Genomic DNA, 13,367 nt, shown 5'->3' with positions numbered 1-13,367 from the left:
AAGAAGCCAGCTTGCATTTCTGGAATAGAACAATACCAGTATCCAATCTAATAACTAGTCTTGCCTCCCACTCTTCTGTTTTTGTTCTTCTGTTGATACGTTAAGCACCTGTCCTGTGATGAAGTTTTGACCAAACCAATCTGAACACACTAAAACTCACTCCACCAATACTGAGCTGGCTCAATAAGAGTGGAGGTCTTAAAAGGACAAAATTCTGAATTCAACTGTCCTGCTGTCCATGACTTCACTGTCACAATTTTTCATCATTTTGATGCAACTACTGTGATACAACCTCCTTTGCAACCGTAGATGTGGGCAGAAAGCTAGACCTTCAATCTCGAATGCTAGAAGAAAAGGAAAGAACTCAGGATCACAAAATCATCAGCCGTGTTTCAACCTCCTCTTCTTCCTGTTCTGAGCTCCACTATGGCCTTTGTATTAGGCATCAGTTATGTTGGCTAAGAAAATGAAACATCCCACTGCTTTGCTGAATTGATTTTGTATTTTGTTCTTGTGAAGTTCGAGTTCTTTTGTTGTTAACTGGCTCAAGCCAGATTTATACTGAGACCACAAGAGTAGCGTCTTCCACTTGTGACCTGTCAAGTCCCCCCTAAATCTGCTTCAGTTGCTTTTGTAAGTGAAGGCCACTAGCCATTTGGAGGCTTCAGAGAAGCAATTCCAAGGGTATGTCTAACTACATGGGAGCGAACCCCCCAGCCCAGGTAAACAGACTCATGTTAGTGGGGCTTGCACTAGCACGCTAAAATTAGTTGCATAAACATTGTGGCACCAGTGTAGGTTCAGGCTAGCTACCCGAGCACAAGCCCACCCTGTCCCCTGGGTCTAAACTTGGGTGTCTAGACTGAGCCACTGCTGGTGTCGCAACATCCAGGCATATTAGTACAAGCCCCGCAGCACGAGGCTCTCTCCCAGCTGTAGCATAGAAATTGTGTAAACAGACTGCTGAGCTCACCTGTTAGAGAGGCACAAACACTCTGTGGGGGCCAGACCAGGAGCTCCATAGACAAGCCTGGCAACTGACTGCAGGCACCAGAAAGCCTGTTCATGGCTGGAGCTTCCCCAGCATACGAGTTGAGCCTGGACAGACCTCATGTTTGAGAGGAGGAGTTACCTGGCCAGAGCCCAATTGCCAGGCCTGGGTGAAACAACTGCGGGCCCCCAAAAGCATCTCTGAGCCTGGGCAGGGGTGGTTTTGTAGAAGACACCTGGAAACAGGGAGTCGGGTTACAGCAACTACAGGGAATGCAGCCCAGAAGTTTCACCATGCAGCAGAAGGGGAGACTCCATTTTGTCTCACCTGGTCAGAGGGCTTGGGACTGACCCCAGCTCCACAAATGAGAGACTGACCCCCCAAGACTCTGCTTTGCTTGTGAGGATTGACTGCCAGCTGTGCCTGTAAGCTGCCTCTGCACTGGGGCCCCTTCCCTTGGAAGGGGAGAGCTATCAGTTTACCAGGAAGGTGTGCCAGCCCTTTTCACTGAGCTCCAACAACAAGCTGCAGCCTGTGGGAGACTTTCGAGGCATTTTGATATTCTTACTTAGTTCGTGGACACTGCGTGTTCATTGCTGGGAGATTGGCTGGTTACTCAATTATTTGAGATCCTGGATTCCTGGCCTGTTCCTTTTCCATTCTGTTAACATACTGCTATACATTCTGTGAGTAATATGTCTGCTGGTCCTGGATTTCCTATAATTATACATTGTAATGTCCCAGAGGTCATAGCCGTTGTCTGTTAATTTATGAATTGGGCCATTAGATGAAGGCACTGAGTGCAAAAGAACCCAGGCCCCACTGATCCTAAGGTGGGTCACTGACATTTCATGTACCAAATGCTGGGTAATAATAGGAGAGGACTCCATGTTTCTAAAACTAACCGGGGTCTTAATTAAGAGAACTATTTACAGAGATGCTGCAAATGCAACTAGCATTCCAGCCATGTGCAAACAGACTGTCTTCCTGGTGTCACCGCCACCTTCTCTCCTGCAGCCTGTGCTCTTTCCTCCAAGTTCCATGCCGATTGCTTCAAGCAAGGTACTCAAGAGGGAGGAATAAGAGTCTATATCACTTTTGGAAACCAGAGGTCCCCCAGGAGGGAGCTGTTGTATAAAATGCATGTTACATTTTTAACAGAGTCCTCCTTTGCTCAGTGCAAATTTCAATACACTGTAGTATTTAGGTGCAATGATACAAACACAGTCTTCTTGAGAATTCCCAGGTGTCCTTGAGAAGGTGAGCATCTATCCTTATGGAGGCAGTGTGTTCTAGTAGACATAGCACGAGATTGGGGGGCAGGAGATGTGAATTTTATTACTAGCTTTGCCACTGACCTACTGTGTGACCTTGGATAAGTCATTTCACCTCTCTGTGCTTCTGTTTCCCCTCCCACCATTTGTTACTCTTGTGAATCTAGACTGTAAGCTCTTTGGGGCAAGGATTGCCTCTTACATTGTGCACAGTGTTCAGCACAATAGGGCACCAGGTCTCAGAAAGGGCCTATGGGCATTACTGTAATACAAACAATTTTTTTAGTCTTCCTTTTTCAATCAGCCAACCATGATGCAAATGGTGGTTGCAGAATACTTTTGAACTTCCACAGTGTGCTTCAGATCTGTGTTAGGTCTGACTTCTTTCTCAAAAAAGTTTAAATAGCGTGTTCCACACCCACATCTCAGAAATGGAGGAAGAGTGCACCCAAGAAGTCTTCTCATCTTTTTCATTTTAATTTTTGTTCTCTGAGCAAATGGCAAAGACACTTTGCCCTGCAATCTTGCATGTTTTTTTCAGCAGCTAGAACACAATATTCTGTGGCTTTGTTTTCAGATACAGAATCAATAGCAATGAGTAGGAACGCATTTTTCCTGAATGGACACTTATAGCCACTGTTGGGTAGGTTCTCAGGTTCAACCAACTGTCCTGAATTAGTGCCAATGTTATTTCTTCAAGCTTTTCCTTTTGTTTTCCTCCTGTTTCTTCATTTGCAGCATCGGGTGTGGACCAATGAGTTTCAGTTGGTCTGGAGAAGCTATATAGGATGAAGCACACTTCAGTCATTTCTTTAGATTGTTTGATTTGTGCTACATTGAAGATGAAGATTTTGGCATAAAAGAAGGTTTCAAGCTCTGTTCTTAATATCAAGTTTTTCCTTTCATTTGTCTTTACACCATCACTACCAAGGAGTTTTGCTGCTTTTTGATGTTGAAGAGAAGAGAGATTGCTCCTGAAAGAAGTTAATATGAAAGAGCTACTAGAATGCCTGGAACAGGGACTTACATTATTACTGCAGCTAGGTTTCAATGAGAACAAGAGCATCCAAAAAATCTATTTGCAGGATCATCACACTCAGTGTTTTCCTCTTCCACTTTAAGAGATGAAGTTTCATTCAATGGCACATTTCATTTTCAAAAAAATTGGAAGAAGCCAATTTTCTGCACTTTGAGAGGAACCTGGACCCTTTGTAACTTGCTTTGAAAACATGACAATGTCTACATTTTATTATAGAAGAATGATCCATTTTCATTATTTCAGCTCATTCAGTTGTTTCCTACCACTTCCTTCAACTTACTCAAGATGAATCACATCCTTTACACTAGCCACGTTGGAGCATTGATCCGCAACTTTCAGTTCCTAGAGTTAGAATTAAAAGCCACTGCCTCGTGAATTTAACATTGTGAAGACTGAAAAAGTAAGATGGGGTAGCTAGATTTGTATTATCCGATTAGCACACTACCAGATGCCTCATCTGCATTTAGAATTGTCTGGATTCTAGCAAACCAAGCTCCTGAACAGTTCTCCCTTCCATCCATTCCCTTCTCTTCAATATCCAATTACAGCTAACTTCGCCCACCAATCACGTCTCTCCAATCATCAGTGACTCTGTTCATTCCCATTCCTTTCTAGAGAGTTCTAGAACATTCTTGTCCTAATCGACCTAAGAAGCGTAAACAAGAGTCTTTATGTTCTCATCACTTCTCTGTTTGTTTTTTTAAGTTAAAGGTTTCATTCAGACATTGAAACTGAAGCCTAATGTTTCTACTATCAAAAAACCTTCAAATATAAATTATGTTCATGTAAAAACTTATTTTAAAAAAACCTCCCCTCCCTCCCCACACAAAACACAAAAACCTCACAGACCAGAAAAAACCCATTGGGTTGAAGTTTTTCTGAATTAAAATAAACCAAGCAAACAAAGCCAGTTGGGTTTTTCACAGCCCTGATTGTGATCGCAAGGATTACCATAAACACAAAATGAAATAAAACCTCTTCTGCAGTGTCAGTTATAACAATTACTGCTGGAAACATAGCAGTTTAGGAGATGACAGGCCAGCAATCTTTCACCCACATCATTTTGTGTTACAAAAATAATGAAAACAAAAACACTGGATCTAAGCAACAGATCTTGAGCTGCTGTAAGTCAGCAGAGCTCCCTCCAGTCCACATTTTCAAATGGACCTCAACACAGCCCCTAGTTTTGTGCACATTCCTTTGCATGCACAAATACTTGTTCCTGTCAACCTGCTGAATGTCTGACTACTCAATTTGTACATACAAATCCTGTTTGCATGCACAAATTACCATGCCCCTAAAACTGTGCATTCAAATTTAGAGATCATTTTGAATATCTGCTCCTTAGAGTGCTCCAAACCTCATGTAATCATAAACCAAAAGGGCAAAAGAATAGATTAGTTTCAGACATACTGGACATTCTAGGGTCTGCTATGAGGTCCACATAAAACATCAAGTGGCAAATTCAGCCATAATATAACTCGATCGACTTGAATGGAATTGCACAAGGCTAAATTTTCCCAAAAATTTTTAAGGGGAACATGTGTGGGGAGGAAGAAAAAAGTTTTTTTATTTATATCTTCAAACACCACTGACATAGTATTTTTCAAGTAGCTATATTTAGTGCATGCTATTTTTAAAGCTGCTATGTTTAAAAGCAAATTTACTTAAATTTCCATGGCAGTCATAAATTATGCAGTATTAAAAGTGAATGAGTTCTTTGAACCAAAAAACAAAAGAGCCTATAATTAGAAGCGTACCTAGTATAAGACATACATTTTTCAAATTTCAGCTTTTTTAATGTCTGATTATTAGGGTTTTTTTTTTTAAATGAATAGGTGGTCTCGGTACCATTTTCATCTCTGCCTTCCTCTACTCATCTTCAGATAAAAGATGCCTGTTCACTTTTGTATACATGTCAATCTCCAGTCCTTAGTGCTAGACACACACATCTTTCAGTAAGTCACAAGGACTCTGACAGCTCAAAAAAACGTGCTTGAAATTAAACATTCGATAGTGGGTTACTAAGATATTCATAGCTAAGTGTGCTCAGGCCAAGCCATACGCTGCTCTTTACATGGGCAGAGATAAATAGAGAGCTACTCTTTGCATAAGATAACATTGCTTCGATAAGCAGAGCTACAGCGCCTGATTTCAAATGATCAGGCACCTAGGGTTACATCCACTGCATATGAAACTAAACATAACTGCACATGCAAATGAGGTCTTTGCACGTGTAAAGGGACTATTAGGTGTTTAACTGGAGATTTGCACATGAAATAACTGATTTGCATGCACACTCACACTAAACTAGAGGCTTTTCATAGGAAATTTTGAAAAATAATTTCCCACTAAGAGTTTTCATTTTTTCCAGCAAAAAGATCCAAAAGTCATTTTCAATAAAAATATTCACTTTTGGGTTTCCTGTCTTTTGTAGAAAATTAGGAAAATTTCTACTCAAATGAAAATTTTCTGCAAAAGTACTCTTTTTGGTCAAAAAGCCCTTTTTCATTTAAAATAGGTTGTGATCAGCTCTACAGTAAATGCCAATGCAAGTTTGTATGTGGCCCAAAGAATATGTCCTCTTCAAAACTCAGACCCCAAATGTTTATTCCTTGAAGGTTCCTCTGAAATCATAACCAGTTTTTCTACCTCTTAAATCTTCCAAAAATATTCTCATTCCTCTCTACAACCCTGTGAGCCACATACCAGACATGCAACTTTTTCATGCAAGGTATGAAGGCTCAATAAGCTCTACTAATAAATATACATATAAAAGTCTAAGGCCTAGTCTACACTGGGGGAGAGGGGGAAATCGATCTAAGATACGCAACTTCAGCTACGAGAATAGCGTAGCTGAAGCTGATGTATCTTAGATCGACTTAGAATCACTTACTTCGTGTCCTCGCAGCGCGGGATCGACGGCTGCCGCTCCCCCGTCGACTTTGCTTCTGCCTCTTACTGAGCTGGAGTTCAGCAGTCGACGGGAGAGCGATCGGGGATCGATTTATCGCGTCTATACTACACGCGATAAATCGATCCCCGATAGATCAATTGCTACCCGCCGATCCGGCGGGTACTGTAGACGTACCCTAAGTGTCTGACAACATGTATTTTTGTAAGGCTTTGGGCTTCTAATTCATCAAATCATTGCAAGTATATTGTGTATAGGGACGGTGCGGAGCTAGCCTCTAGGAAGAAGCAGTAGCAGGGAGTAAAAAGACTTGGAGATATATTAAGGTTTATGACAGTACCTGCAACTTTATTACCATGGTATCACATCTTCTGACTTGCTTGTGTAGCAATAATGGGTTTTTCACTCACACCAATGCAAAACTGGTAGAACTTCATTGACTTCAGTAGATTTGGGACTAATATTTGGAAGACTTACAAATAGCATCATGTAACTTTTGTTATGTGAAGAGACAGCAAGGTCTGGAGAATGAGCGTAGGGTTGAGAGTCAACAGCTCTCAAGTTTTAATTCCAGCTGTGCCGCTGACTCATTCTGTGGCCTTGGACAAGTCACTTCATCCAAGTCAGAGGAGGATTTTTGGGGAAGTTGTGGGAGTTTAGCCCCTCTGAAAATCAGGCCACCTTTACTTCCATACCTGGTTTTAGGCACTCACAGTTCAAAAATCTGGCACTTAGCTGTCTGCCTCGGTTTGCCCATTTGTAAAATGGACATAACACCCACCTAACTTGGATGCTGTGTGGATAATTAGTTTAATCTCTGTACATTGCTTTGGACGCGAAACTGCTAAGCATCATCACCACCACTGTAGGCATAGAACAATCTGGGGATCCAACAGGTGCGACGTCTTCAAATGTTTGATTAGAGTTTTCTTTCTCCTACTTACTCCTCTTGCAAAATCAAATGTGTCCTTATCTTCAGAGAGAAAAGGAATCTCTGCTCCCAAGTCCATAGTTTACTAGCACATGAGGCTCTTCAGCAGAATGTTGGTTTCAGCAGAAGTGCAGGGGAGAACTACAGGCTATCACTCCTGAAAGAAACTCACTTCGTTGTCTGGTTAAATGCACTTCATTCCCAGTGAATAAGCTAGAGCTAGCTTTACTACCTAATACTGATTTATCTCTGCAGTCAGTTCTTGTCAGCGTGAAGTGAAGACCACAAGGTGCCTGGCAGAAAGCGATTTTCCATGGGACAGATCTTTCTGACTACAAAACCCACTTTCTAGTTTGATTAGAGCAACAAAAAAACCCAAACACATAGCAAAAAAAAGAAACCAATTCCATGCAGCTTGGCAGAGAGTCTATTTTTAAAGGTTGTTCTTCATTAGGGATGGTGACGGGTGTTTCCACTTTGAGAAACGCTATATTTTTAAAATAAAATGTAAACAAATTCAACTTCCTGTTAAGTTTTACACTACTGATATTATTGAGCACTAAAAAGAAATGCAATCAACAAGAGAACTTGCTTTATGTACCTCTCGCCTCTGAGGATTCATCTCCCTTTACAAACTATTCTCCTGAAAGCTCATATATAGCTCTGCACGGACACAGGAATCTACCCATAAATGCACAGGATCAGGGACTTGCTGAAGGGCCACAGCTTCTGGGGTGAAAGTCAGCAATGGATTAACAGCATGCAGCAACTCTACCTAACAATGTAGGACAGTTTGGGCCTGATCCAGCTCACACTGAGGTCATTGGGAGTCTTTTCATTGAGTTCCATGGAAACCGGATCAGGCCCTCATTTAGGCAGGTGGAATGAAATTACCCAAGTCTGGGCTAGATTCCAGCAACAGGGTTAATGCCTCTGCTCGCTCTTCCACAGAGTGCCAACGGATCTGAGGCTAGGTCTACACTACCCGCCTGAATCGGCGGGTAGAAATCGATCTATCGGGGATCGAATTATCGCGTCTCGTCGGGACGCGACAATCGATCCCCGAATCGACGCTCTTACTCCACCAGCGGAGGTAGGAGTAAGCGCCGTCGACGGGGAGCCGCGGAGGTCGATTTTGCCGCCATCCTCACAGCGGGGTAAGTGGGCTCCGATACGTCGAATTCAGCCACGCTATTCGCGTAGCTGAATTTGCGTATCTTAAATCGACCCCCCCCCCCGTAGTGAAGACCTGCCCTGAGAGAAGCTGAACAGCCCCCATTCCCACTGAGAACAAAGGCTTTGTGTTGGCTCAGTGCCTCAGAGAAGAGACTCGGCACCCTTCACTAGCTATAATAACGATAAGGGGTCAGGACCTCAGTTTTACACTTCATCCAAAAGCTGGCACTTGTAACAGCTCTGTGCCCCCAATACCATGCTCAGGCATTGGTCAGAACTGAATTAAAAGGAAAAGCTCCACTCACTGGATCCTCAGCCCCAATTTCCAAGAGTACTTGGATTTTTCCTTAGTGGTCACCCATCCAAGCACTGACTAGAGTCAATCCTGCTTAGATCATTCTAACGCTCGTAGTCATTCCACATGGGGCTGTGCCTGACACTGCATGGCTACCACTTGTTTTAAAGTCCAATTCTTAGTGTGGGTATTAGAGGTCTTCAGTTATTTCACAGTCAACGTGCACCGAGAGAAGCAGCACAATGCACAATTGTATGACAAGACAGACAAACCTTTACACGAATCATCCTCAATGGGCTGTTTGAAAGCTGTTATGTCGCTGAAAGTGCAAAGAAATAAAACCACTTTATCCTGTTCATTTCGAATCGGAGCAATTTTCACAAAGAACCAGACAGGTGTCCCTGCAAAAAAAAATCAGAAAGTTGGTCAATAGTAGACAGAACATTGAATGGGATCTTTTTTAAGTTTAGATTTTAAAAGAAGTCATTTGTGACTATTACTTTTTCGCAAACACTCCAAATGAAAAAGGACAGAGCAGCTGCCAGGGAGGCTGTAGTCTCGACTCTATCTCTGATCTGTTGTGTGATCTTGGACAAGTCACTTACCCCACTCTGTGCCTGGGGTTTCCTATATGCAAAATGGTTAAAATAATTTTTACCCACATTTATCAAGTGCTTTGAGATCTACAGATGAAAACATCCCAAGTGCAAAGGCCCAATCCCTGAGACCAGTTGAGCTGTTCTTGGAGCTGAGGGCCTGAGTAAGGGGGAAAAGGTAGTTATATGCCACCTTGATATCACACACCCCATCCTGGGGATGGCTGGAGGTCAGTTTGGCTCTAAGTTATGCCTAACTGCAAGAGTCCCACAGGACCATTCTGGCAGCTAGGGAGGACCAAAGCACGGCCTTGGTCAAGCCATGCCCCCAGTTCCAGGAGCTGTGAGGAGGATGGCACAGGACTGGCTATGCTAGATCTGTGTTACCGGAAGGTTCCTCTGAGCAAAGGAAACGTTCCACTGACCACTCAGGCCATCTCAATATCTGCTCATTCTGATGATGCTCTCGCTTACCCCACTATAAAGCAGGAATAACTCCAGTGAAGTCAATGGAGTTACATCAGTGTGCATGTGATCAGGATCAGGCCCACAGATTGTGACTAAAACTGACACTTCAATATAGCTGTGCTTTTGTAATTACCTAAATGGATTAAGTGCTAATGACAGCTCTGAAGATTAGAGTCCTCTGTTTATCACAGTAAAAATATCACACAGACAGCGGCCATACCAGCTTCTCTGCCAGAGTTCCTCAACTATGACAGACAGACTATCTCTAGTGGGGAGAGGGTAATTCAGTCTCCAGGTCCATTTAATCCCTGATGTTTCTGCTGAGGCTGCCAAAATGATGTCAATTATACTGATGGGGTCCCTGTCCACTAGCACCAGTACTGATCTCAACAGACTCATTTCACACAAACTACAGCAGTCAGATGTTAGAGACTTTTACGTATTAGCAGGCTGAAGGGCTCAAACAGAGCCAATATGTGCCCATACACCATACCAGCTCCTCCGTGAAGCTAGTCTTTCCTCCCAGAATCTCAGCTTTCTTCTAAAAATAAAAAGTAAGTCTCTAACTGTTATGGTTGTGACAGAAACGTCAAGAGGTCAAACCAAGTGTAACCCATGCAGAGATGTCCAAATGAGGCTGCAGAGAGTCTGGAACATTAGCTCTAAGAGGTGTGAGCTGTCCCATTCATCCCAGTGAGGTGTTAACCAAGCTACCTAAAGATGGTGATTTAGAAGTCAACACTTACTTCATTCTGCATATAAGAAACCAAAGGGAGGATTCACAGATCTACATAATTCACAGAGCGAGGTCCCATGTTGGTGCCACTTGTTGATGTCATAGTGAGTGATGCTTGGGAGATACCACTAGTTATTTCCTCAGCCCAAGGGGCCTAGTACAGCCCATGGGTATATTTAAGCCCACAGAGGGTAGCCAAGTTTTAGAAGCCCAGTGGAGCTCAAAGAGCTGCACAATTATATCTTGACCATCTGCAAACCTACAGCAAGCAGCATCTCATTTTTATACCTAACATGGGTGGAGCTCATTTTGTGGGTGGAGCCTTGAAAAGAACCACCTCTTCCCCACCATATGACCCCTACCTAGGTTCATTTGGTTCCAGCAACCTGAAGATGAGAGAGGCATATCGCATTACTTATCAGCTGAACTATCCAGGTTTTTTTTTTCAAGAGTACAAACTGTATTCACATGATAGTCCATAATTCACTCAGATGTTAGTAATGACTGTGGCTATTCATGGCTCCCAGAGGAGCACAAGGCCTTCAGGAAGTTCACAAATTGTTTGTTGAAATAAGCAACTGGCAATTTTCCCACTGTGCTAATGTGTATGAAGCATGTTGCTCTTGATGCATCACCCAGCCTTCCCCCAGCCTCTGCATGTAGCAGTCTTCCTGGGCCACTGAAGATAAGGAAAGCTCAGAGGCCCATAGACAGTTGCCAAGAGTGAAACTCAAATCTTTAACACATCCCACTGTGCCTGGATATTGCAGGCAGCTTCAGACATCGAATGAACTTCCAGACCATATTTGCTGCAAGCCCTGTGAACTTCAGGGTAATTGAATGATGTAGTCTCTGATTCAAAAAGCAGGGTAAGCCAACAGATGGACTTCGAGTCACTGAAGGCCATTTGGGGAGAAGAGTTGGAGCACAGAAATTTTAAGGGCTCTATATTAAGAAAGGCGCTAAAGTGCCTGAGCAAGCCTTAAACAAATAAATAAAACCTAAAGCAGTTACAAAATTGTGACAACAGACTGCCCCAATAAAAATCATTAGCAAGTTATTAATTAACCTAAAGAGTCTCATCTACAGAGAAGCCAGAATCTTTTTGTAAGATTTTTTTCCCCTTTGCACTCACTTTTCTATATTTGGATCCTTTCTTAGCCACATCCCTAACTCCCACCCAGTTTACCAGGCATGTGTATTCTTTCATCCTTTCCCACCTGGCCTTCCTCCTACCTTCATGCATGCATTGTCCCCAATCTGACCAAATGCACATCCAGCTCTGCACCGCTCACCTTCACTTGTTCCATCACACCCCATGTGCGTACCCACTCACTTGTGTTCCAGCTTCTCCTACTCCTCTGCACACTTAGGTAAGGTGACCAGATGTCCCAATTTTATAGGGACAGTCCCGATTTTTGGGTCTTTTTCTTATATAGGCTCCTATTACCCCCTGTCCTGATTTTTCACATTTGCTGTCTGGTCACCCTACACTTAGGGCATGTCTACAGTGCAGCTGGGAGTGAGCCAATCTCCCCAATAGCCAGCGGTCACTAGCTTTTCGCACTAGTGTTTTCTTTCAGCCAGAAGCACCCCAAATTGCCTTGTTGCACTGCAAGCTATTGCCATGGTGCTACGCTTAATTTTAAACCTTCATAGTACTTTGGCAGTGTCATATACCCAGTTTCACCTCCACCTGTCATTTCCAAAACGCCTTGGCATTTAGATGTTGTATAAACGCTAGAGAAAATAGTGGGTTCTCCCCAGAAAAGACAGGCAATTTACCCTCCTGCTCTGGTTTAAACATTGGCTTCTTCTCTGGTACATGCTGCTTTTTTCTGGTGCTTTGGTTCTACAGAGGGACAAATGATTGAAAAGGTGATTTTTACAGCATAAGCTGAATGAGGCAAGGGAATTTTCCTGCTTGGGGAGGCTGTACCAGCCCATGGGTTTCTGTCGAGAAGGTTCTCACTATGGCTCCCTCAATTTCATGTGTGTTTTCTTTCAATAATAACATGCCAGATGAAAGTAACTGCTGTGGCTGGTCTCAGAAGAAGAATCTTTGAGACTGTGAGCTCTTTCTAAGGGCTTTATAGATCAGTACCATAACCTTGCATTGGATTTGGCAGCGAACAGGAAGCAAACGCAGCCTGTAGCATTCCTACGGAACCAGCTTTGATCAGCTATTTCCTTCTCATGACCTACCTCACCACATTATGCGCCAGCTGCAGTTTCTTACTGAACGTTTTATTGAGAGCCAGGTAGAGTTTCTAGCTCTCTGCATCTAGGCCAGCAACAGCAGGAAACAACCAAACAACAAGGAGGTATTTTTAGTAACTGCCATTATTTAGGTATCCTTTGGAGCAGTCATGGGACTTCCCATGGCAAAACATGCTCACGGTTGCAGAGCTGGTCTGGGTAAACCCTACTCCATTTCTGGAACTATATGTAAATAGCAACAGCAAAGATTATTGAATGGAAAAATCCTATTCACTGATTCAGTCCCATCCCTGGAGGGAATGCACAGATGTCCCCGATACGATATTTCCTAGTGCTTTGTCCAGTCTCATTTTAAATGTCTCTGGGGCAAGGAGACAGGTACTGGGTAGAGGAATTTCTATAATAAAGTGGGGTGTGGTCATTTGCATATGGTTACCCACAGTGCTCTTGCTGCTCAGAGATTATTGATAGCAGGTCTAAGCTGCAGGAATACACGGAAAGGTTTGGGTGAGCTTGTGGCTGTACCGAGTTCTTTTCTGCAGCCTGGCTTAATTATCAGAAGAATTTTACTTTTTAAAAACATTAAACAGTTTATTTTAATATTAAACATGAAAGCTCTGAGAGTAAACCAGTAATAAATCAAGCCGGAAACTAGGATTTCAGCCTCTAAACAGGGAGACCCCACACTATCAGCGTCAAAGCTGACGTCTCTGCTCAGCCAGACAGT

At 43.0% G+C, this 13,367-nt stretch overlaps 1 protein-coding gene across 1 annotated transcript in view; it reads right to left on the bottom strand.

The window, feature by feature from the left end:
* The window catches only part of KCNH1 (potassium voltage-gated channel subfamily H member 1), a 324,526-nt gene that overhangs the window by 278,195 nt on the left and 32,964 nt on the right, over nt 1–13,367 (bottom strand). Inside the window, exon 4 of the mRNA XM_026652552.1 lies at nt 8,893–9,021. Coding sequence (XP_026508337.1) covers nt 8,893–9,021 — 129 coding nt within the window. The remainder of the gene's footprint in view (nt 1–8,892; nt 9,022–13,367) is intronic.

This window comes from Terrapene carolina, unplaced genomic scaffold (assembly GCF_002925995.2).
Source record: "Terrapene carolina triunguis isolate 2854851 unplaced genomic scaffold, T_m_triunguis-2.0 Scaffold120, whole genome shotgun sequence".
Classification (NCBI taxonomy): Eukaryota; Metazoa; Chordata; order Testudines; family Emydidae; genus Terrapene; species Terrapene triunguis.
This window is presented reverse-complemented; position numbering and strand designations above follow the sequence as displayed.